Source organism: Gymnoscopelus microlampas (assembly GCF_963454915.1).
Source record: "Gymnoscopelus microlampas genome assembly, chromosome: 9".
Lineage (NCBI taxonomy): Eukaryota > Metazoa > Chordata > Actinopteri > Myctophiformes > Myctophidae > Gymnoscopelus > Gymnoscopelus microlampas.
In genome coordinates, this window is record NC_139946.1 from 8162619 (window position 1) to 8189021 (window position 26403).

At 41.6% G+C, this 26403-nt stretch overlaps 1 protein-coding gene across 1 annotated transcript in view; it reads left to right on the forward strand.

Annotated features, from left to right (window-relative positions):
* The window catches only part of LOC311051804 (glypican-5-like), a 67586-nt gene extending 54090 nt beyond the window's left edge, over window positions 1-13496 (forward strand). The window contains exons 10-11 of the mRNA XM_084066454.1: window positions 12677-12783; window positions 13263-13496. Of these exons, the coding sequence (XP_083922580.1) occupies window positions 12677-12783; window positions 13263-13379 (224 nt within the window). The 3' untranslated portion in view covers window positions 13380-13496. The remainder of the gene's footprint in view (window positions 1-12676; window positions 12784-13262) is intronic.
* Window positions 13497-26403: the final 12907 nt, after the last annotated feature.

Here is a 26403-nt window from a genome sequence, read left to right on the forward strand (position 1 = left end):
TCCTTTTCCCACCTCTACACCAAATCTCTTTGCCAAACATAGACAATCTACAAGTTCACAAGGCCTCGCACCTATAGATCGGCTGTTTTCACCAAATGTCTGACTACTTTTCGCCGATCGTTCACCTATTATGACCAGATTAGGGACGCTATAGGGCAGTGGTACTCAAACCTTTTCATGTCAAGGACCCCCAAAATGATAATGTATTTGGCTGTGGACCCCCCTCTCAAAATATTTTGTTCACTTTCAGGGACCCCCCCCCAGAAGCAAAGATTTGAGTTACAAATGGTCGCTTTAAAAAAAGATATATTCAAAGGTTTGCACAAATTTTCAAAATGTTTCGAAAACAGCAGATCTACAAGCTTGAGCGCTGCTTTGGCTATTTTTGAATAGCCAAAGTATAGAAGATTAAATTGGTTAACGCATTAAGACCTGGAACGGATCTGTGTCACTTTAGATGTCTTTGGCTATTCAAAAATAGCAGATATACAAGCTCATAGCGCGGCACCGAGTGCCGCGCTATGAGCTTGTAGATCTGCTATTTTTTTAAATTTTTGATTTTCTTTTTTTTTAACATTATTTTCGAAAAAAAAAAAAGAATTATCGGCCTCAGGTCTTAAAGGGTTAAAATGATCGTGATGCTATATTAACACATTTTGCCTAGGACCCCCTGGAACCACCCCCCCCCAAGGACCTGTTCTGGGGGCAGTAAAAAAATAGACTTGAACCAGGGAGATAGCGGTGGAGCACACAAGAGTTTTTTTTATGAGGTGCAGACTAACGTTTCGACGCCACACTCGTCTTCATCAGAGTCCGTTCTGACTCTGATGAAGACGTGTAGTGGCGTCGTTAATCTAATCTAATTCCACTGTGGGCTCCAGTGTCTTCCTGATGGGGCCGAGGATTTATATACGGCCATGGCTCTGCAGGAGGCTATAGCCGGCTAGAAGAGGGTCTGTCTGTCTGTGTGTATGTGTGTGAGTTTGTGTGTGTCAGTGGTGGAAAAAGTACAAACATTCTTTACTTAAGTAAACATACCAATAGTGCAATATATAGATATGTAAATACTCTGTTACAAGTAAAAGTCCAGAATTCAAAATGTACTAAAAGTAAAAGCACAAAAGTATTGGCATCAAAATGAACTTAAAGTAACAAAAGTGGGCTAAAGTGGTTAATGTATGTTTTATAATATCATAATTTATATCTGAAAAGTAAATAGTAACCAAAGTTTTCCAATAATTGATGTGGAGTAAAAGTACTATATTTGCCTCGGAGATGTAGTGAAGTAGAAGTATGGAAAATTAGAAATACCCCAGTTAAGTAAAAGCACCTCAAAATTGTACTTAAGTAAATGTACTTAGTATATATATATATATATATATATATATATATATATATATATATATATATATATATATATATATATAAAAATAGCCTTTTTATATTTTTATTTCCACTTTGCATACAGTAGATCTGGTCATGAAATTCTGTGATTAACCATTTACTCCGTTAACTTGTTGTTAGTATTAAAACAGTTTTGCCTGGAGAGAGTCATTGGAATCCAGGGGATCCAGTGTTTAAATGTGTGTCGATAAGAACTCCCTTTCATAGCATAATATACCAAATTCACCACACTGATGCAATTAATTGCAGTGGTACCTGCACAAATCAGCATTGTTCAGGAATGTTTGGCAACAGTTTGTGTTGTGTGTGACATCAGACCAGAGCTCTGGTCAACATATATAAGATGTTCTCTACTACATACAAAAATTACATTCAAGAGAAATAGTGTCTTCAAGTGGAATCTATTGAGACCCTAGTGGGAGAAATACAGGGATAACAGAGATAGATAGCTAGCAAGGTAAAGACTGAGGAGCGTGAGACAATCCGAGTGTGAGAGAAAGGGATATAGGAGGTAATAAATACTCTGGGAGAAGATGTTAAAGATCGAGGGTGTGAGAGAGACAAGTGAGCGAAGACAATACATGAGGACAAATCTTCAGGCAAGAAGAGAGCATATGACCCCATCCACCTCACAGTCCATGGATAGCAGCAGCTTTGACGATGAACCAGTGGCCGTTCAAACTGCCAGCTCTGTCGCCAGCCAGGAACATGGAGACAACACAGATGAATCAAGATTCAACTCAGACAGGAGAAGTAAACATGGCTCCGATGACTTCAACAAGAAAGCAAACCACACATGCGCACAGTGTGGTAAGAGTTTCAGTGTGTTAGGTAATCTCAAGAGACACCAGCGTGTTCACACTGGAGAAAAGCCATTCTGCTGTAAACAGTGCGACAAGAGTTTCAGTGGGTTGGGTAATCTGAAGAGACACCTAGATATCCACACTGGAGAAAAGCCATTCAAATGTAAACAGTGTGACAAGAGCTTCAGTCATATAGGTGCTCTCAAAATACACCATCGTGTCCACACTGGAGAAAAACCTTTCCTGTGTAAACAGTGTGACAAGAGTTTCAGTCATATAGGTGCTCTCAAAATACACCATCGTGTCCACACTGGAGAAAAACCTTTCCTCTGTAAACAGTGTGACAGGAGTTTCAGCGAGTTAGTTAATCTGAGGAACCACCATCGTGTCCACACTGGAGAAAAAACGTTCCACTGTAAACAGTGTGACAAGAGTTTCAGGTACTCGGTTTCTTTGAAGACACACCTGTATATCCATACTGGAGAAAAGCCTTTCCATTGTAAACAGTGTGACAAGAGTTGCAGTCGGTTATGTGACCTGAAGACTCACCAGCGTGTCCACACTGGAGAAAAGCCTTTCCTCTGTAAACATTGTGACAAGAGTTTCAGTCACGTAAGTGCTCTCAGAAGACACCAGCGTATACGCACTGGAGAAGAACCTTTCCTCTGTAAAGTTTCAGTCAGTTAGGTGAACTGAGGAAGCACCATCTTATCCACAGTTAATTACAGGGTGCAGGCAAATAACGTGAAAACGTTTCAATGTCAATTTTATTTATCGAATGCAAAGTCCTTAAGCCAAGCAGTTGCCTCCTGGTCTGCTGTATGGAGGGTGACTAATCCTACTTTCAGTCTTTGGAGAGGACAAACTTCTATGATGTGCTCCATAGTTTGCTCCTCTCCACAAGCACACAGTGGGCTTGGGCTACTGCCCCACTTGTGAAGGCTGGCCAAGCAGGGGCCATGTCCAGTCCTGAATCGATTGAGCGTCGACCATTGTCTCCTTGGGAGGTTGGTGCCAGTCGGTTGGGGTCTGACACCAGATGTTTGTTTGGGACCTCCTTGGACTCCCATTCATTTTTCCAAGCTGATTGGATGGTGAAGTCAGCTGGTGGGGTGTTCTTCCAAATTGGCCGTCTGGATGGAAGTCGAGCAGTGGGTGGGTTGTAGATGTCTGCATGGATTAGTAGATGGGGAGAGTCTTTGGACTTTTGAAGCATCCTTTGAGTAAATGCTGCTCGCCGGATATGTGGAGGAGCTATGTTTGATAAGACAGGGAGCCAGGGGAGTGGTGTTGAGCGAATAGTCCCGGTTATGGTTCTCATGGTTGTGTTGAGCTGGGTGTCCACGTGGTGTGTATGAGATGACCTGGACCAGACAGGGGCACAATATTCTGCTGCAGAATACGCAAGGGCCAGTGCTGAGGTGCGCAGTGTGGCCTCCAGTGTCTTCCTGATGGGGCCAAGGATTTATATATGGCCATGGCTCTGCAGGAGGCTATAGCCGGCTACAAGAGGGTCTGTCTGTGTGTGTGTGTCACGGTGCAGGGCAGAGAATTGTAGGACCCAAGCGCAGACAGTGACGCGGCGACAGAACGGATCAGATGCAGGGGTTTTATTAACTAAACAGGGAAAACAAGGCAAGGCTAGGTAACCGACAGAACACTGTGACAACAATAATGAACCAACACAGAATGGAAGCAGAGGGGCATATACATAGACAGGGACTAACTAGGCACAGGTGAGAACAAAGGACAATTAACACATGATTGGCTGTAACAGAACAAGACACAGGTGAACTACAATTGCAAAGATATACTGGTGAGACAAGACAGGAAGCAACAACTAGGGCAGACAGAAAACACCAAGACAACACTACAGAATAAGGGTACAAGGAGAACAGGGAACAATACAACAGGAAGAGTCGCCAAAAGGGTCCAAAAGGGTCCAATACCATATAAGGTCAGACACGGGCTAAATAATAAAGTCATAGTCTACGGTCTGAGGAGCGGACCGTGACAGTGTGTATGTGTGTGAGTTTGTGTGTGTCAGTGGTGGAAAAAGAACAATTCTTTACTTAAGTAAACATACCAATAGTGCAATATATGAATATATAAATACTCTGTTACAAGTAAAAGTCCAGAATTCAAAATGTACTAAAAGTAAAAGCACAAAAGTATTGGCATCAAAATGAACTTAAAGTAACAAAAGTAAAAGCACTGAGTTATTTGAAAATAGCCTAGGTATAAAATAGGGCTAAAGTGGTTAATGTATGTTTTATAATATCATAATTTATATCTGAAAAGTAAATAGTAACCAAAGTTTTCCAATAATTGATGTGGAGTAAAAGTACTATATTTGCCTCGGAGATGTAGTGGAGTAGAAGTAGAAGTATGGAAAATTAGAAATACCCCAGTTAAGTAAAAGCATCTCAAAATTGTACTTAAGTAAATGTACTTAGTATATATATATATATATATATATATATATATATATATATATATATATATATATATATATATATATATATATATATATATATATATATATATATATATATATATAGTTATATATAAAATAAAATAAAACTTTTTATATTTTTATTTCCACTTTGCATACAGTAGATCTGGTCATGAAATTCTGTGATTAACCATTTACTCCGTTAACTTGTTGTTAGTATTAAAACAGTTTTGCCTGGAGAGAGTCATTGGAATCCAGGGGATCCAGTGTTTAAATGTGTGTCGATAAGAACTCCCTTTCATAGCATAATATACCAAATTCACCACACTGATGCAATTAATTGCAGTGGTACCTGCACAAATCAGCATTGTTCAGGAATGTCTGGCAACAGTTTGTGTTGTGTGTGACATCAGACCAGAGCTCTGGTCAACATATATAAGATGTTCTCTACTACATACAAAAATGACATCCAAGAGAAATAGTGTCTTCAAGTGGAATCTATTGAGACCCTAGTGGGAGAAATACAGGGATAACAGAGATAGATAGTTAGCAAGGTAAAGACTGAGGAGCGTGAGACAATCCGAGTGTGAGAGAAAGGGATATAGGAGGTAATAAATACTCTGAGAGAAGATGTTAAAGATCGAGGGTGTGAGAGAGACAAGTGAGCGAAGACAATACATGAGGACAAATCTTCAGGCAAGAAGAGAGCATATGACCCCATCCACCTCACAGTCCATGGATAGCAGCAGCTTTGACGATGAACCAGTGGCCGTTCAAACTGCCAGCTCTGTCGCCAGCCAGGAACATGGAGACAACACAGATGAATCAAGATCTTACCAGGACTTCAACTCAGACAGGAGAAGTAAACATGGCTCCGATGACTTCAACAAGAAAGCAAACCACACATGCGCACAGTGTGGTAGGAGTTTCAGTGTGTTAGGTAATCTGAAGAGACACCAGCGTGTTCACACTGGAGAAAAGCCATTCTGCTGTAAACAGTGCGACAAGAGTTTCAGGTGGTTAGGTAATCTGAAGAAACACCAGCCTGTTCACACTGGAGAAAAGCCCTTCTGCTGTAAACAGTGCGACAAGCGTTTCAGTGGGTTGGGTAATCTGAAGAGACACCTTGATATCCACACTGGAGAAAAGCCATTCAAATGTAAACAGTGCGACAAGAGTTGCGGCCGGTTAGGTAATCTGAAGAGACACCAGCGTGTTCACACTGGAGAAAAACCTTTCCTGTGTAAACAGTGTGACAAGAGTTTCAGTCGTATAGGTGCTCTCAAAATACACCATCGTGTCCACACTGGAGAAAAACCTTTCCTCTGTAAACAGTGTTACAGGAGTTTCAGCGAGTTAGTTAATCTGAGGAACCACCAGCGTATCCACACTGGAGAAAAACCGTTCCACTGTCAACAGTGTGACAAGAGTTTCAGGTACTCAGTTTCTTTGAAGACACACCTGTATATCCATACTGGGGAAAAGCCTTTCCATTGTAAACAGTGTGACAAGAGTTGCAGTCGGTTATGTGACCTGAAGACTCACCAGCGTGTCCACACTGGAGAAAAGCCTTTCCTCTGTAAACATTGTGACAAGAGTTTCAGTCATATAAGTGCTCTCAGAAGACACCAGCGTATACGCACTGGAGAAAGACCTTTCCTCTGTAAAGTTTCAGTCAGTTAGGTGAACTGAGGAAGCACCATATCTTATCCACAGTTAATTACAGGGTGCAGGCAAATAACGAGGAAACGTTTCAATGTCAATTTTATTTATCGAATGCAAAGTCCTTAAGCCAAGCAGTTGCCTCCTGGTCTGTATGGAGGGTGACTAATCCTACTTTCGGTCTTTGGAGAGGACAAACTTCTATGATGTGCTCCATAGTTTGCTCCTCTCCACAAGCACACAGTGGGCTTGGGCTACTGCCCCACTTGTGAAGGCTGGCCAAGCAGGGGCCATGTCCAGTCCTGAATCGATTGAGTGTCGACCATTGTCTCCTTGGGGAGGTTGGTGCCAGTTGGTTGGGGTCTGACACCAGATGTTTGCTTGGGACCTCCTTGGACTCCCATTCATTTTTCCAAGCTGATTGGATGGTGAAGTCAGCTGGTGGGGTGTTCTTCCAAATTGGCCGTCTGGATGGAAGTCGAGCAGTGGGTGGGTTGTAGATGTCTGCGTGGATTAGTAGATGGGGAGAGTCTTTGGACTTTTGAAGCATCCTTTGAGTAAATGCTGCTCGCCGGATATGTGGAGGAGCTATGTTTGATAAGACAGGGAGCCAGGGGAGTGGTGTTGAGCGAATAGTCCCGGTTATGGTTCTCATGGTTGTGTTGAGCTGGGTGTCCACGTGGTGTGTATGAGATGACCTGGACCAGACAGGGGCACAATATTCTGCTGCAGACTATGCAAGGGCCAGTGCTGAGGTGCGCAGTGTGCAGGCTGCCGCCCCCCATTTTGCACCAGCGAGCTTGCAGAGCAGGTTGTTTCTTGACTTCACCTTAGCTGCCGTCCCTTTTAGATGTTCCTTGAAGGATAGGGTCCTGTCAAGGGTCACTCCAAGGTAGGTTGGATTAGAGGCATGCTTCAGCTTGAGTCCGCTCAGGTGGATGTTTAGTTCTCTGGCAGCTTTTGCATTGTGGAGATGGAATACACTGGAGACAGTTTTTGCTGGGCTTGGTTTTAGGCGCCAGGTTTTGCAGAACTGGTCCAGTTTAGCCAGGTCTTCATTGAGCACCTGTTCCAGTGGGTCAAAGTCTGTTGCTTGGAATGCCAAACAGATGTCATCTGCATAGAGGAATTTGCGGGATTTGGTGGTGGGTAGGTTGTTTGTGTAGAGGTTGAACAGGGTTGGAGCTAGAACTGAGCCTTGCGGGAGACCATTTGTCTGCGTTCTCCATGCGCTCGTGTTCTGTCCGAGTTGAACTCTGAACCTCGGGTTGATCAGCAGAGTTTGAATGTCAATGTCAATACATCTTCATAAGGTGAAGTCCAAGGTGATACCTGATGCAGATGTATTAACATTGAAACGTACCTTGTCTGTGAAGGTACAGTAGCAAAATGTACTTAAAATACCAAAAGTAGAAAGTACAGAATTGAAAGTTTTCAAATGTATAAAAATCTTTTTTTGGGACACAGTGGCACAGTCGGTAGTGCTGGATTGGATTGGATGGGGATGCTGTGGGCGCTGGGGGCGTGTCCTCTCCTCCGCGTCATCAGTGCCCATACCCTAGGTGGGGTTGGCGAAAGGGCCTTTCTGTGTGGAGTTTGCATGTTCTCCCCGTGTCCCCTAGGGCAGGTACCCTCACAAAAACATGCAGTAATCCTGGTCTCTATAATGCCTCCCCCTGGTCAGCCGGGGCGCCTGATGGAGGGGAAAGGAGCTGGTTGGAATAACGTGTTCCTTGCATGAGCTACGTCCTACCGGGGAAACTCCCCCTTGTCAGGTGATAAGAAGCGGCCTGCTCACTCCTCATGCATTAAAGGAAGCATGAACTCAGTTCGGGGCTCTCCCCAGGCTGGCAGAGGGAGAGTAGCGCCCAGGATTACAGCTTAGGCATTGGCACTGGGTGAAAAAATGGGTTACAAAATCGTGGGATAAATTTAGTAAAAAAATACTTGAACCAGGGAGATAGCAGTGGAGCACACAGAGGTTTTTTATGAGGTGCAGACTAACGTTTCGACGCCACACTCGATGAATTTGTTCATCAAGTTTGTTCAAACTGTGAGCTTGTAGATCTGCTATTTTCAAATGGCCAAAATGTATGTAAGGCTGAAGAGGTTGATGTATGTTTTGTAATAATAATCAAAATCTACAAAGTAACAACTAAAGTTTTCAAATAATTGTAGTGGAGTAAAAGTACAATATTTGCCTCTGAGATGTAGTGGAGTAGAAGTAAAAGTACTGAAAGTTGGAAATACTCCAGTAGTCCAAAAAAAAGAAAAATGTACTTAAGTAGGCTACAGTACTTGAATAAATGTACTTAGTTACTTTACACCACTGGAGGTCTTTACAATCCGTTTGAGAACCACTGATCTACACAGGTCTGTTTAGTCAGAGAACTACAACATACACTGTTGTCTCCAAAGGGGGTCAAATCCATGTGGAGGTTACCATTCATTTTGTTCCAGCACTGCATCACTGCGCTGTCTACTATTTATTTCCTCGTGTCTCGCTGTCAGGAACAGTTGCAAAGCTACTGTATCTCAATGAGATGACACACAGAAACACACACGCGCGCGCACACGCACACACACACACACACACACACACACACACACACACACACACACAGAGCCAAACCAATGTGCGCGTGTGAGATGCAATAAGTAACAGTCAGGGCTATAGACTCTGTGCTGAGGACAGCTTAATGTGATCTCTCTCCACTCTTAACTTTTTATTCAGTTCTTTTTCTGCGGCGTCTGACTCTTCCTGCTTCTATTGCGGTCTTTCCTAACCCCCCCCCCGTCCCCCTCCGTCCCCCCCCCCCGTCTCAATTGATTTCAGTTCAGTTCAATTCCCTCTCTATTCAAATGATGCCTCATTGGCATGGCACGGAAAAACCTTACGCTGCCAAAGCAGAGGCAAAGACCAAGGAGTGACAAAACTGATTACTAAGAATTATTTAGAGCATACTGTACATGGGCAATTGGTGGCCCGGGGGCCACATACGGCCCCCACCGTCACTTAATGCGGCCCGCAAGTTAATATCGGAATAGTGATATATTATTGATTTCAGCTGTTACAATTGCAAACATGACCCGCTTTAATTACTTCAGTCTGTAGTAGCTTAATGACTAGTATTCAAATTCTATTGTCTTTTTTATGTCCAATGTATTTATATTTAAGTTCATAAAGTTAACATAAGTATAGCTAAATGCATTTGAAATGAAATAAAAAAATCACACCCTGTGTGAAGGTAGCGGCGCCTTTGATACATGTTGTCATCGATATGTGTTTATAATCTGTTTATAGCCACGTGTTATGTGAAGCTTGACCAATCACTTTGTTGACGCACCTGACCAATCAGAACGTTGACGTACGCACACGGACAAAGTCAGTTATAGAGCAGGATCCGCTCTATACCTAAAGGTATAGAGCGGCTAGCACCGCTAAAAATCTTGAAAGTGTGAGAACTACTGATTTAGAATGCATTTGTAGAATCGGCCTCAGGTCTTAATGGGTTAATATAATGTATGGGCAGAGACTTTACCACTGTGCGACCCGAGCGCCTATCTGGGGTCATTTGATCAAGATGTATCACTCAGATTGTCCAGATTCCATTCTAATTGGCTATGACTCTGCCTTCCAACGTTTGCACGCCCTTGGTAGGCAACCCGGCCTGGCTGAGACTTGCGCTCCGAGGAGCACTCTTTTTTTAGAACTTAATTTCATACTAGAAGACAATTGAGGGTTGACTGGGCTGAAACTTTATCTCGGTAAATGAAAAGGAACTCCGTATTTGGGCATGGTTGACATCATAGTGACAACATAATGATGACGTGAGCTTTGAATCAGCTCAGCTTAAAACCAGACTGCAAAGTGTGAATGACACACATGGAGAGAGACATCGAGGAAGACTTCATCACCTATAAGAAGACCTATTCCAGCAGAGATCCAGGTGATTGCCCCATAACCAGTCCTGGATCGTAAGACCACATTTCACTAGTTCTTGGACCATTACAGCCGATGCATAGCAGCAGCTTTGACGATGAACCCACTGTTCCCGACAACGAGCCAGCAGCCAGAAAACTCAGAGGAATCAAGTCCTTACAGTAGTCAACAGTCTACCAAGACTTTAACTCAATCGGAGGTGAAGAGAAATCATCCGGCTGACACAGGAAAGAAAACTCACATCTGTAAACAATGTGCCAAGAGTTTCAGTCATTTATGTAAACTGAAGACACACCAGAGTGTCCACACGGGAGAAAAACCTTTCTATTGTAAACAGTGCGGCAAGAGTTTCAGTCTGTTAAGTAACCTTAAGAAACACCAGCGTATCCACACTGGAGAAAAACCTTTCCACTGTCAACAGTGTGGCAAGAGTTTCAGTCACATGCATCACCTGAAAAGTCACCAGAGTGTACACACGGGAGAAAAACCTTTCCTCTGTAAACAGTGCCATAAGAGTTTCAGTCATTTAGGTAATTTGAAAGAACACCAGCGTATTCACACTGGAGAAAAACCTTTCCTCTGTAAACAGTGTGGCAAGAGTTTCAGTCAGTTAGGTAGTTTGAAAGAACACCTGCGTATTCACACTGGAGAAAAACATTTCCTCTGTAAACAGTGCCATAAGAGCTTCAGTCGCTTAGAGCACCTGAAAGGTCACCAGCATGTCCACACGGGACAAAAACCTTTCCGCTGTAAGCAGTGTAGCAAGAGTTTCAGTGGGTCAAATCACCTGAAAAGACACCAGCGTATTCACACTGGAGAAAAACCTTTCCACTGTCAACAGTGTGGTAAGAGTTTCAGTCGCTTAGATCACCTGAAAATACACAAGTGTGTCCACACAGTGGACCTGGGTGCTGCAAGTCCATCGTTGCTCTAATTAGAACAAAACTTAGACACACCGTTCAGGGGTCTGCCATGACAATAGTCACACCAGGCTGAAGCGGGAGTGTGCCACACCAGTGTGCCAGTGGCCCTGGGGGCCACTGTTGCACCAAACAAATGCTGTTCAGGGATCTGCCATGATAATAGTCACACCCCAAAAAAATACTTAACCCATTAAGACCTGAGGTTCCGATTCTACAAATGCCTTCTAAATCCTAACAGTTTTCTTTTTGGGGCGGTGTAACCGCCCCATATAAGTGAGTTTTGGACACTGACCAATCCTGCACCGTGATTGGCCAATAGTCTACAACGCAGTCTACACCCCTAACCCTTCCACAGTCAATGCAAATCTATATTTGTCATCGATATGTGTTTATAATGTGTTTATAGCCATGTGTCACGTGAAGCTTGACCAATCACTTTGTTGACGGGTCTGACCAATCAGAGCGTTGACGGTGAACACGGACAAAGTCAGGTATAGAGCAGGATCCGCTCTATACCTAAAGGTATAGAGCGGCTAGCGCCGCTAAAAAAATCAGGATCCAATTCAAAAATAGCAAAAAAAAATCAGCATTCCAATTCAAAAATAGCCGCTGCGACACGTTTTGAGCTTGTAGATCTGCTATTTTTGCTATTTTTGTGTGACATAGTGTCAGGGACCGAGTTGGTCGGAAGGAGAGACACAGGGAAAACTTTGTTGGTTTTAAAACATTGTTCTCTTTTTTTATTTATTTTCATTTCTTTTCTTTTTTCGTTGTTGAAAATAAATGGTTTAACAAAACAAATGTGCTCAACACAAAGGAAATTAAACTAAATAACTAAACAGACACTGGACAACACAACTGAACTGAAAACTGAACTGACCAGAATGACACAGGAGGTGGACATATATAGGGACGGGTCAAACCACTGTTAACAAAAAAGGGGGAAAAGACAAAGACTACCATTAAACACACACTCAAAACCCCTGCCCCACCCCATGGTACAGAGGGACTGTGGTGCAGTCCAATTGTCCAGATTAGCTGCAGATCTGGAGCAGCTGATCCCCATTCCTTTGGCCAGCCCATAATGTCCATTTATATCAGCAGCCTCCCACAAAACTGGTATCTCAAAGAAAACTCATAAATGAAAAAATTATGTCATTTCAACTGGTTAATAATGAACTGAAAATAAACACACTAAATATATAAAGCAAAAAGGAAGAGTTACCATACATTATAGTCTCTATGTGTGGCTGCTGAGTCAGCCATCACACATAGAATGGCGAAATACGGCATTAATGTACGAAAAAAAGTTAAAATACAGAGATAAGAGGTGTCTTGCTCGACAGTATATGCAATGTGGCTCCTCTGGAGTGAGTGTGTAAATATAGTGGCCCTCTCCAACATCAAAGTTGCCCTCCCCTGTTTTAGAGCCATGTCTCTCTCTCATTCTCTCTCTCTCTCTCTCTCTCTCTCTCTCTCTCTCCAGGTGAGGGCGAGTCAGGTGGTGTATCCAGCGGGCGTAGTCCGGCCGTAAAGGGCGTGCCCCCTCTTCATCATCGCCCCGTCACTACTCGGCTCCCCCCGCCTCCTCAGGTATAGGTTATAGCCCACTGATTTGACTTCCCTTCATTTGTATCCTATCAAGCTGTACCGCCATCTGTGTATCTGTGTGTTAACTTCCTCCTTCCTCCATCCTTCTTCTTTGTCTCTTATCAATGTAGATTCAATTAGATCTGATCTCTTTTTACAAATGAGTTCCATGTGTACGCTCTCAGAGCAGTGTTGCCAGATTCTGCGAGAGAAACAAGCAATCAGGTCTAGGAAAACCAGCCCAAAAGAAGCGAATATGGGCCACATGAGCACTTTAACATATACATCAGCTATTTGAAAATAGCAGATCTACAAGCTCACAACGCGTCGCGATGCGACGCGTTGTGAGCTTGTAGATCGGCTATTTTCACATAAAATCTTGCGGGGAAATTATAATAAGCAGATCTGGCAACCCTGCCTCAGAGATACGGGTTGGTCCGTTGTAGAATCAATGACATAACGCATATCTATCCTCTCATCAGGTGGCCGTTCGAGGCTCCGCCCATACGTTGGTCTCCTCCTCCCACCTGTCGCCCTTGAGCCCGACGTCGGCGCTGCTCCTGCTGCTCCTGCTGCTGTCCCCGTGGGAACCGCTCTGACCGGCGCCCGGCCAGAGAGAGAGAGAGAGAGAGCGACAGACCGACAGATAGGAAGGACAGCGAGCGCAGACAGACAGCCAGGCACGCAGCGGAGAGGCAGCCAGACAGACAGACAGACAGACAGTGAGACAGAAAGGTAGTGTCTTGTTAAAAGAGCCCACAACGAGTAGGATATTTTCCTCGTCGCCAAATGTAGTGTTTGATATCCACAGTTTTAACATACAAACACACGGAGACACTACTGCCTTTCACTGTCTTTACCTGTGTCCTGTTTTCCAATCATCCAACAGCTGTGTGCATTTAATCACATACAATTGTCTTCATTACATACACCTGTGTCTAACATCCTGGTACATGCTCTCCACATACAATCAGTGGCACTGGACACTACAGGTAGTCGGAAGGAAAGGCAAACCACAGACGAGACGCAGAGAGACAGAGTAGACAGTCAGCAGTGGCGTAAAGTAACGAAGTACATTTACTCAAGTACTGTACTTGAGTACAATTCTGAGGTCATTTTACTTTACTGGAGTATTTCCAATTTGTCTATACTTTTACAGGCAAATGTTGTACTTTTACTCCACTACAATTATTTGAAAACTTTAGTTACTAGTTACTTTGAAGATATAAATTATTACATTATAAAACATACATTAACCATTTTAGCCCTATTTTAAACTTAGGCTGTTTGAAAATAGCCGATCTACAAGCTCACAGCGCGTCGCGAGCTTGTAGATCTGCTATTTTCAAACATTTTATCACTTTTACTTTCGGTACTTTTACTCAAGTACATTTTTTATTCCGGACTTCTACTTGTAACGGAGCACTTCTACATTGCAGTGTTGATACTTTTACTTAAGTAAAACATTTGAGTACTTTGTCACCACTGACAGTCAGTCAAGCAGACAGAAGACCCATGTGTCACATCACATGTGATGGCATTTGAAGTCGTAAAGGTTTCTGTATCCATAATGGAGACTTTTATTTCCAGTTATATCTCTGTAACCATGTGTTGTTAGACAGTCTGGTCATGGAACCATGAGGACTGCTGTTCATTTTTACCATGTTTGTTTATCTGTGTATTTCTTTTTCTTTTTTTATGATCTACTATACTTACCTTTTGCATGTATTTTGTTATTCCATATTGTATTTAAAGGAGTAGTTCACACAAAAAATGACTTATTTTCTATCAATTACACACCCCATGAAGCATGGACATCTTTTTGTTTTTGTCAGTCATCAAATTATTGGCTTAGGAATGCGACAAAAATAATAAATAATCGCCATGAATTCAATGCTTCATGGGGTGTGTAAGTGATAGAAAATAAGTCATTTTCTAGGCGCACTACTCCTTTAACTGGGATAGTTTGTACAGCACTACTGACTCTCTGAAAGAGAAATGTAAATACGGAAATATATATTTATATAAACAGAGTTTGTATAGGATAAGAAGGGCTTGACGTGTAAATATATAGATTCATTATGTAGAACAGCGCAGACTGACCTGGGGTCGGAGGTAAGGAAACATGAGTTTCACAATGAGATTATGAACACAGATTATGTTTTCGCTCAACTATAGATACTGGCTGTAAACCAAACTGGGTCGAGTCGAGTCAAGTAGAACTTCATTCGTTCCCAGATGGGCAATTGGTTGTCCAGCAGTAAAAACACTAATAACACACACACACACACACACACACACACACACACACACACACACACACACACACACACACACACACACACACACGCACACACACACACACACACACACACACACACACACACACACACACACACGGGTCGGGTGTCCAAAACAGTTGCTTTTCAAGAAACGGAAAAAAAGAACCTGTGTTCCAGTATAATTATTATTTTGTTAAGCTCTTGTTAATACCTGTTAAAAGACAGACATATAACCACTTTGATTTTCACTTGAAAATACATTTAAAAATAGCAAAAGTAGCAGATCTACAAGCTCACAACACCTTGCATCGCGACGTGTTGTGAGCTTGGAGATCAGCTACTTTTGCTACTTTTGTTGTGGGAGACTCTATGACGAAGTGGGGCATTCATTTACGAAAAACCATAAATAATGAAATATGGAGATAGATACAAGGTTTCTGCCCGACAGCAACGATATACTGTACGCATACATATACACAAGTATAACATCGCACAGTAAAACACACAAGGCAATTTAACACACAAGGCAATTAAATACAATGTATAAAAGAATGAAAAAACATAGCACTCACAAAGTAGTATGTTTAAGTAGTACTACTAAAACTAAATCCATATTCATCAAACGTGGTTGGGTACCTTTTACTGGAGTTTAGCAGGGAAAATTGCTAGGGCCAGTAGTGGTTCTCAAACTGGGGTCCGGGGACCCCCAGGGGTCCTTGAGGAGTTATGGGACTGTAACTCAAAGTGTTCGAATGGAACCATTTTGGTTCTATTCGGACACTCCCAGAGTTAGACTTTTATAGTGTAGATTTGGGGTCCCAAAGACAGAAAATTCTATTAACCCATTGAGACCTGAAGCCGATTCTACATGTCTCCTAAATCTCATCAGTTTTCTGAAAAACGTATGTTTCTATATCAGTGGTGCTCAATCTTTTTCATGTCAAGGACCCCCAAAATGATATGCATTTGGCCGCGGACCCCTATCAAAATATGTTGTTCCAGGAACCCCCCAGAAGCAAAGATTTGAGTTAAAAATGTTCGCTTTAAAAATACATATATTCAGAAGATTTGCACACATTTCACGATTTTTCAAAAATAGCAGATCTACAAGCTCGTAGGGCGGCACTCGGTGCCGCGCTATGAGCTTGTATATCTGCTATTTTTTAATAGCCAAAGTGTAAAATAATGCTTTTTAGCTCAAATCAAAAAATGACACAGTTCTAGGTCTTAATGGGTTAAATGGGAGGTACCTCATGCATATCAAACAGGGTGTCCTTGAAATTAAAAGGTTTGAGAAGCTAAGGGTATTGATAGCTGATATTAGACATTAGAGTTTAGTGGTGAGATGGCTCCGGTCATGAAGGAATGTTTCTATGTGTTGGTTTTGGTTAACGGGTACATGAAGGTCTCTATGTGCAGGAGGGGAGCTGATAGATTCTTCTTTAACCACTAAACCCTATACTTTGTTGACCGGAGTCCCCCAGGACTCTGTACTAGGCCCCCCTCCTGTTTTCACACTACAGTAAATATCTTCGGCGAAAATAGCCGACCTAGTACAACAACGACACCCCAGAATATAGGGACACTATTAACAATTGTTTGTTATATGAATCAGACAAACGTTTCTGTTGAGTGCCTGTGATTCTGCTACAGACTTTGCATTTTTTTTATTTCCCCATTGGTGTGAAGTAACGAAGTACAGCTTAACCCATTGATACCTGGAACGCATCTGTGTCACTTTAGATGTCTTTGGCTATTCAAAAATAGCAGATATACAAGCTCATAGCGCGGCACCGAGTGCCGCGCTATGAACTTGTAGATCTGCTATTTTTGAAAAATCGTAAAAAAACATGTTTTAAATATCATTTTTTTTAGGATTTTGATTTTTTTTTTTTTTTCCCCATTGGTGTGAAGTAACGAAGTACAGCTTAACCCATTGATACCTGGAACGCATCTGTGTCACTTTAGATGTCTTTGGCTATTCAAAAATAGCAGATATACAAGCTCATAGCGCGGCACCGAGTGCCGCGCTATGAACTTGTAGATCTGCTATTTTTGAAAAATCGTAAAAAAACATGTTTTAAATATTATTTTTTTTAGGATTTTGAAAATGTTTATAAGCGGCCTCAGGTCTCAATGGGTTAAGTAGTTTTGGGGAGGATCTACGTGTACTTTATTCGTTTTTTTTTGTAATTATCACGGCTTTAACTTTTATTTTGCTGCAAAGAATATACGTTTACTCCACTACATTAACATTGGACACCTCGTTACTTGCTATAAAATACAATCTGAACATAATTATTGTCTCTCATCATCATGACCGTGGATTTATTCGGAATGTGAGTATTTTGAACTTCTACCAGTGCATAGCAATGATTCTCAACCTGTGGGCCGGGGGCCCACAGAGGATTCTGCAAGTGGGCCCCCAACATTATATATAAAGAAATATATTAAAATAAAATAAAAAATGTCATGGCATTTGTTCTTTAAAACCTTGAAAAATGAGTTTTCACTATGCTAGTTCCATTGATCACTGATCAATCGATTGATTGACCATTAAAATAAACATGCTCCATGCTCTGGAAATGCACGCGGCCCACTCATCTGAGCACTTAACCCTTTAAGACTTGGAGAAGCATCTTTGTCATTTTTAGATTTGACCTAAAAAGCACTATTTTACACTTTGGCCATTCAAAAATAGCAGATATACAAACTCATAGTGCGTCACTCTATGAGCTTGTAGATCTGCTATTTTTGAGAAATCGTGAACATTTGTGCAAATCTTTGAATATCTATTTTTAAAGCGAACATTTGAAACTCAAGTCTTTGCTTCTGGGGGTCCCTGGAAAAACGTATTTTGAGATGGGGGTCCGTGGCCGAATACTTATTCATTTTGGGGTCCTTGACATGAAAAAGATTGAGAACCACTGACATAGTAACATACGTTTTTTTCAAAAAACAGTTAGGATTTAGAAGACATTTTGTAGAATCGGCCTCAGGTCAAGTGGTCAGATGGGTGGGCCGCGAACACTTTTAAGATTTTCAAGTGGGCCCTGATCCAGAAAAGGTTGAGAACCACTGTATAGCATTCAGTGTATAGCAGACATTGTGACGTCATCATTAGAATGTCCAGTTCCCAACATTTCTAATTGCTTAATGTGAGATCGTTCACCTGAAAGAATGTTACTGGGACAAATTATACAGCCTTTTATGGCTTTATTTCAAGTATTTTTCAAAAAGTTCAAATCACAGTTAATAAAGCTTGGAGAGAAAAAGACAATTCTGTCTGTTTTTATGCTTTGTGCCTTGAAAAGCACCTTGTACTTTTACCTTTCATACTTGAAGTTATACTGTGTATATTTGTATGCATACTTTATTGTGTCAAAACTAGTGAGATCATTGATACATTTACAGTTAACAGACATTTCGATTTTCGTGGATCTATTGATATTTTTCCGACCGACTTCACGCCTTTTACCGTATTACTTCGGGTCTTCAGCGATACGCACGCCAAATTTGAAGTTGATCGGTCTGGGCGAAGGACAGATACACACGCACACAGACACACACACAGAGATTTTGTGAATTTAAAGAAGGATAAATAATACCTTTTGACAACTTGCTGCGTTCCAAAATATCCTCGGGCACAAGGACCCTGCAGCATTCATTTATGAGCGGACCTTTGGTATAGACAAACGCTGGGTTACTTTTAACTTTTACCAAAGTCACTTTAAAGTAAGTCAATTAGTTTTACTCAAGTATGGCCTTCAAGTACTTCATACACCACTGCATTTCTCTATTTAAAGGGTAAGACCACTTTAGTAGAGGTTTGGGTTGTGTAGTTACCTTACCATGATGTAACTCCAAAGGAGGGCAAGAAATAAAAAATAATTGCTCTATTGATTAGAAATTGATAATTCAAAATATGCTCCTCATTGACTTACATTGTGCGGTAAAACAGCTCTCAAAGTCACTCTTTTACCACATAAACGAACGCAAACAAAGTTGATTCAGACAATATAGAACATCACCAAGCCCAGTACTGTTTTTTTTTTAAATAAAAATGTCAACTTCCTGTTGTTTTTGCCATTTTTAATAAGTAGAAAACCTGGATCCGCGGATCCGGATCCAGATCTTCAAATAGTAAAATCAGCAGGAAGTTGACATTTTTATTAAAAAAACAAACAGTACTGGGTTTGGTGGTGCTCTATATTGTCTGAATCAGCTATGTTTGGGTTCATTTATGTGCTAAAAGAGTGACTTTGAGAGCTGTTTTACCGTACAATGTAAGTCAATGAGGAGCATATTTTGAATTATCAATTTCTAATCAATGGAGCAATTATTTTTGATTTCTTGCCCACCTTTGGGGTTACATCATGGCAAGGTAACTATACAACCCAAACCTCTACCAAAGTGGTCTTACCCTTTAAGCATTCCTCTATGAAGCAGATGAAAGAAAAAGTAAAAATAGACATGTGAAACCTGTCAACAGTGCACGTAGACAGCTTCCTCGGACAAAAAAGGGCGCTGCTGGCATTTTCTTTTACACCACATATTGATATTCCAAACAACGCCCTCAGCTTATTATCAATTATATTGCCCAAGTCCTTGTACGACTCGACAATTTCCACATCCTGACCGTACGTTTTAGTGTTGACAGGATTGATGACATCTAAAGTCAATACACATATGCTTGGTCTTGGTCACATTTAATTCCCAAAAAGGCTTTCTTGACACCATTTAGAAACATAATCTATATGACAAGACCATGGGGATATTTCATCCTCCTTCAGAAGACTCACTATAACCGTATCATCTGCAAACTTTACAATGTGACGGTTTTCAATGTCAGTGCGGCAGTCATTACTGTACAGGATGTATAGAGGAGGAGAGAGGACACAGCCCTGGGGAGTTTGGGTGTAATATTTTGTCATTGTTCCGTATGCAGCAGCAGGCAGAATAACATTGTTAAACTTGACCACAAAACGGGTCATGTAAACTTTGAAAAAAAGCGGCAACCCTTCCGGGGCCAGTTAGTAATTTAAATCTAATTAAATGTAGCAAGTGAAATTACTCAACTCTATGCTGAGTTGCAAAGCATTTCATTAGTTCCTGTAACAGTATACAGTGACGAGAAGACAGGAAGCCATACTGTGTACAGTAAGGGGAGTAACCGAGTAAGTAATAACTCGTGAGTCTACTCACTCTCAGACCCATATGCAGTGGTGTAAAGTAACATGTACTCAAGTACTGTACTTAAGTACAATTTTGAGGTGCTTTTACTACGGAGCATTTCCAATTTTCGATACTTTTACTTCTACTCCACTACATCTCAGAGGCAAATATTGTATGTTTACTCCACTACAGTTATTTGAAAACTTGAGTTACTAGTTTATTTGTACATTTTGATGCCAACATTGTACTTTTACTGAAGTACATTTTGAATACTGGACTTTTACTTGTAACAGAGTATTCCTACATTGTAGTAGTAGTCTATTGATACTTTTACAAAAGTAAAAACATTAGTACGTCTGTCAGCAAGATAGACTTGCTGAATTACTGCTGATTTCCGCCAAAAAATCATGGCAAACTGTCACGGTGCGGGGCAGGGAGTTGTAGGACCCAAGCGCAGACATCGACACGGAGACAGAGCGACAGATGCAGGGGTTTTATTAACTAAACAGGGACAATAAGGCAAGGCTAGGTAACCGACAGAACACTGTGACAACAATAATGAACCGACACAGACTAGAAACAGAGGGCCATACAAATAGACAGGGACTAACTAGGCACAGGTGAGAACAAAGGACAATTAACACATGATTGGCTGTAACAGAACAAGACACAGGTGAACTATAATTGCAAAGACATACTGGTGAGACAAGACAGGAAGCAACAACTAGGGCAGACAGGAAACACCCCGACAACACTACAAAATAAGGGTACAAGGAGAACAGGGAACAATACAATAGAAAGAGTGGCCAAAAGGGTCCAATACCATATAAGGTTAGACAAGGGCTAAATAATAAAGTCACAGTCCACGGTCCGAGGAGCGGACCGTGACACAAACAGGGTAAAAACAAAGAAAAATTGAAATAAAATCTGGCTGCCTACCAGTCATTCTCTTGTTTTTCTAGAAGGTCTAAGCTAAAATGTCTATGAACCACTGCTACATTTCTGCAATGAGTGAATAGGTTAGTCAAGAAATTTAATTCAGATTCAGAGCAGGGAAATGATTTCCTAGGCCTATGGAATTGGTTGATTTTCTGACGCTCATTATTTCACTCCAACATTGGAAAGGGGACAGGATAACATGACAATTTAACTACATGGTACAGTATGCACCCCAAACCACCGAGCCACCAGGTTACAGGGTTTTTTTCCCCCTCCAAAATGTGCTTCGGCACCAAATACCGACGAGAACCCCAGTGCTAATCTGCACTAAACCAGAGACTGCCATGCACAGCTTTCAATAAACTTGCCTAACAGTTCCCTGCCAGAGTGCTATGCCACACTACTGTATGCTTAATGATGCAGTAGGATATTTCATGATTAGTTCATTTCGCTGTATTCATATATAGAATATGTCAAACTGTCACAGTTGTCGTTCCATCATGACACCATTGGCAATAATATAACCCACATAATGTATTTAACATTCAGATTCTATTTCTTACACAAACTGATTGGTTGTGTGGCTGTGTGCTTGCTTTATGACATAATACAGCACATAATAAGCCTAAATTCATACATTTTTGTCCTTATGGTTTTAGTTCATTTTGGAAGATCAGTAGGCCTACTAAAATTATTATATAGTTGTTGTCGTCTTTTAACATTACATAGCATAATCCCCATTTCTACACTTTGAGTTAAAGCTGAAACATGTACGTTTCATGTCCTATTGGGGATTTGAACATTGGTCCCACATGGGAGACCAAATATGCTACCACCCTTCCAAGAGAGAAGCTCCGCTAGGCTGGGAGAGATATTTCGCATTTGAGCTTAGGGCAGTGCTACTTATTAAATAGTATAGCAACACCCAACACCATGGTATAAATGTCGCAATGCAAGGTGTGGGGACACCACCTCCAACGACTGCAGATAGTTATACTGCATTGTACCATACTGACTGTAGAAATACGTTCCGGGTCGCAGCTTTAAATTAACACTCAGGTTTTTGCTGTGTGAGGATATACAGCTCAGTACACCTTTAGCGGATGAGTTATGCGGCACCTCCCCACCTCTTTCTTTAATTGCTGAGATGGTAGAAAGAAAGACGGGTTCGGGAGAGACCAGTGCCCCTATGCAGAGAGAAGGCTGGGACAGCTGCCACGGCTCTTTGGCCTCTGGCCCTTGAACGGATTACTGTGATTGGATTGGCACGGTCAGGACGTTGGCAGGGATTGGCCCCTAGCTTTGGCACCTAAAGCCACCAGGAGGGTGGACGGGAAATAAAGACATCATTGAATGCAAATCATCACAGGGGAAGAGACACAAAGAGCCAAGAGAGCGACGGACGGAGATAAAGAGAGGGGAGTCTAGGGCGAGGGAGAAGAGGAAGGGGGAAGTTGTTGAAAGGGGGAAGAGATACAGATGACACAGGGATAGAGAGAGACGCTTAATTTATAGTCGCGCGTTGCATCGTGAAATGTGAGCTTGTAGATCGGCTGTTTTAGGCATGCGACCCCCCGTCGTACGACGTCGTAGAAATCAGGCTAAAAGTGGTGATGGAGAGACACGAAAAATGAACATGGAGAAAGGGAGGGTGGGTGCGGATGAGAGGAGGAGGATGCGACACTGTTAAAGTTGAGGGATGGAGGGAGGAAAGAGGGGGGTTTTTTTAGAGAAAGCTGTTTCGACAGGCCTGTTATCTGGCTCTGTTTAATTGTATCGTGACCCTGTGCCAAACTTGATGAAATCGGAGCGCTGATTCGCCGCGTATATGCATTCAGTATTATCCTGCAATAATATCCATATAATTGGTTTTGTTTATTCCAGGCCACATTGTGTCAGCCCTGCCAAAGTAGCTGCAGGTGTTTGATGCCGTACAGATATATATATATAGAGATTATGAGCGATGGCTCATTCTGTATGTGATACAACTCCGTGTGATTTAATGCTGGTTCAGCAGTACATTGTTTTATGCCTCTTGGCACAGCATTCCTGACAGCCTGGTGATGGAGTGTTATTGGGGAAACTCCACACCAACATACCTGCTATTGTGTCATTGATACAACACAGCTGGATTAATTATTGCATCGATAAAAGCGGCCTCATAGCAGTAAAGGTCAAATGAGGAAATTGCATGATGATTCTCTCTATATGTAGCTGCCTATACCAGCTACATATAGAGAACTAATGTGTATTAGCAATAGGCAGCGCTGATTCAGAATCACTCAGTATGCCATTACAGGTGACATTTGTTCTTAACCCCTTAAGACCTGAGGCCGATTCTACAAATGCCTTCTAAATCAGCAGTTCTCACACTTTGAAGATTTTTTAAACATTTTTCAAAAATAGCAGGTGTACAAGCTCGCAGCTTGTACACCTGCTATTTTATACAATCAGCTATTTTTGAATAACCAATGCAAAAAGAGATGCTTTCCCGGTTTCAATAGGTTCAAAATGCAATCTGTCTTTGTCTTTTTTTTTCTTTTTCTTTTCTTTTCTTTTTTCAACAGCCTGGGGGAATTGCTGCACTGGGAGAGAAAGTGACATTGAGTTGCACACTGCAACCACTAAGATTAAGTTTCACTGGAACAGTTAACATGACCACTTTAACCTGGCGTCCCAATTTTGTGAATGACATTATAGCGAAAATGTAAAAAAAATAATAATAAAAAAAACGTTGAAAAACCTTCAAAAATTGTTGATGTATGAGCTCACAACACACCGCGTCAAATAGTTTAGATCTTTGTTGTGGTTAATTGGTTAAGTGGTTAAGGAGTTGTAGGACACTTTGGACCGTCTGTAGTTGTTGTTGTTGTTGTTGTTGAGGGAGTCAGCTAGGGTCAGCAGTCCTCATCCGTTCAGTTCACAACAGCCAGATCTGGGAGCACCTGAGCTGACCTCATATTATCTCCCCTATCCTCTGTGCTGGACATTATGCACTGCAGGCATGTATAGAAATGCCGAGCAGGACCAGTTGACCTGGATTTTGGATCAAGATGACAAGAGGACAATATCTAAGGGACTATGAGAGAGAGAGGGTTTATTATTGGGGCCCCGGGCACGGACGGCAGGAGCTTCATTCACAAAGGCTGCTCAAGTGCCTAGTGTTTCTATAGGAACACTGACTAAAGTGATGTAAGGGCATTGCAATGTAAGGGAAATACATGAGTAAATATCATTGGACATTGTGGTCAAACATGCATATTCAGCGAGTATGAAAATGATCTTATATGTCATCGTGATTTGTGCGCGTGGGAACTCATTTTAAACATGCTTAGTGTTTTATGAGTTATCCAGATTAGTAGACCTCGTATTGTGAATTGTACTTCCATGTACTGTTTCTCATGTCTTACTAAATAAAGTACATCGATCAATCAATGTGATTCATGTGATACAGTCTGCCGACTGTATGGGAGATTTTGGACCAGTGTTTTAGTCACGTGCGTATGTGTTTCCACATGTGCAGTGCAGTGGTGGAAAAAGTACTCAAATTCTTTACTTAAGTAAAAGTACCAATACTGCAATACAAAAATACTCTTTTACAAGTAAAAGTCCAGAATTAAAAATGTACTTGAGTGAAAGTACAAAAGTATTGGCATCAAAATGTACTTAAAGTACCAAAAGTAAAAGTAGTAAAATGTTTGAAAATAGCAGATCTACAAGCTCACAACGCGTCGCACCGCGACGCGTTGTGAGCTTGTAGATCTGCTATTTTCAAATAGCCTAGGTATAAAATAAGGCTAAACTGGTTAATGTATGTTTTATAATGTAATAATGTATATCTGCAAAGTAACTAGTTACTAAAGTTTTCAAATAATTGTAGTGGAGTAAAAGTATAATATTTGCCTCTGAGATGTAGTGGAGTAGAAGTAAAAGTACTGAAAATGGGACATACTCCAGTAAAGTAAAAATTCCTCAAAAGTGTACTTAAGTACAGTACTTGAGTAAATGTACTTAGTTACTTTACACCACATGTGCAGTGCAATAAACCGTCTTGTCGTACAGTGTTGGCCTAACACTTGTGCTCAGGTTGAGACAGGTTGTCATTGATCTGGAGGCCAGCCAATCCTTCACAGCCAGGCCTTCATGTCAGTGTTCATTGGCCATGGTTTAGTGATCTTATCTCCGGTGACTGATGATTTGGATGAGAGGTGTCAGGCGAGGAGTTATAAAGAGACACGGACTCGCCATTATTTGTGCGATTTGGTGACTTGATTAATCTGTCGTTGGGTTTGCCCACGCTGAAACGAAAACAAGAGCATAGGTGTGATGAGCCTGATGGGTGTGTGTAAATGTGTCAGATGCGTTAGACACTGATAATCAGAGATTTTGTGCGTATATCAACAACAGTGGCAGCCCGCAAACCTCAGGGAAACGTTGAAGTTGGAGCCTTGTTATTGTTGCTGCAATAAATTATTGACAGCTATTGAGCATGCGGCATTTGAAATGTGCTGACAACCAAATGCTCATGATTCTGAATTAATCAGAAAATATTTTACATTTACGCGGCTCTCTCTCGCTCTCTCGCTCTCTCTCTATCTCACTTTCACACACACATACACATACACACACATGGCTGTATGCAGGTCTTAGCAGGCAGCTAGCAGGGAAGCAGCTTTGTCTCATTATTTTTCAGCCTGATATCTTCATGCACTGATGCATGACAGGCATGCACTGGGAAATACAGACCTGGCATCTACTACATCACGCCAAAGCTTTCTCTCTGTGTGTGTGTGTGTGTGTGTGTGTGTGTGTGTGTGTGTGTGTGTGTGTGCGTGTGTGTGTGTGTGTGTGTGTGTGTGTGTGTGTGTGTGTGTGTGTGTGTGTGTGTGTGTGTTTGCGCATGCAAGTTCCTGTGTCCGTGAGGTACGGGCCAAACGGCACAAAGAGAAGAAGAGTTGAAAAGTTGATTAATGGAAAATGCAAATCTAATAGCATGACATATTTTACACTACAATATGAGGAATGTAGATGGGTACAGGGAAAATAAGAGTGCAGAGAGATATGATACTGTGAATAGTAAAATAGAGGTGTTGAACAAAAGGATGAACTGAAGAAGAGGTCTGTGGTGGTTACTCCAAATGCACACACTATCACTCAAACACCACGATGCTCTTTGAGCTGTTCACTAGACCAGTGGATCCCAAACCTTTTAGCTCGAGACCCAAAA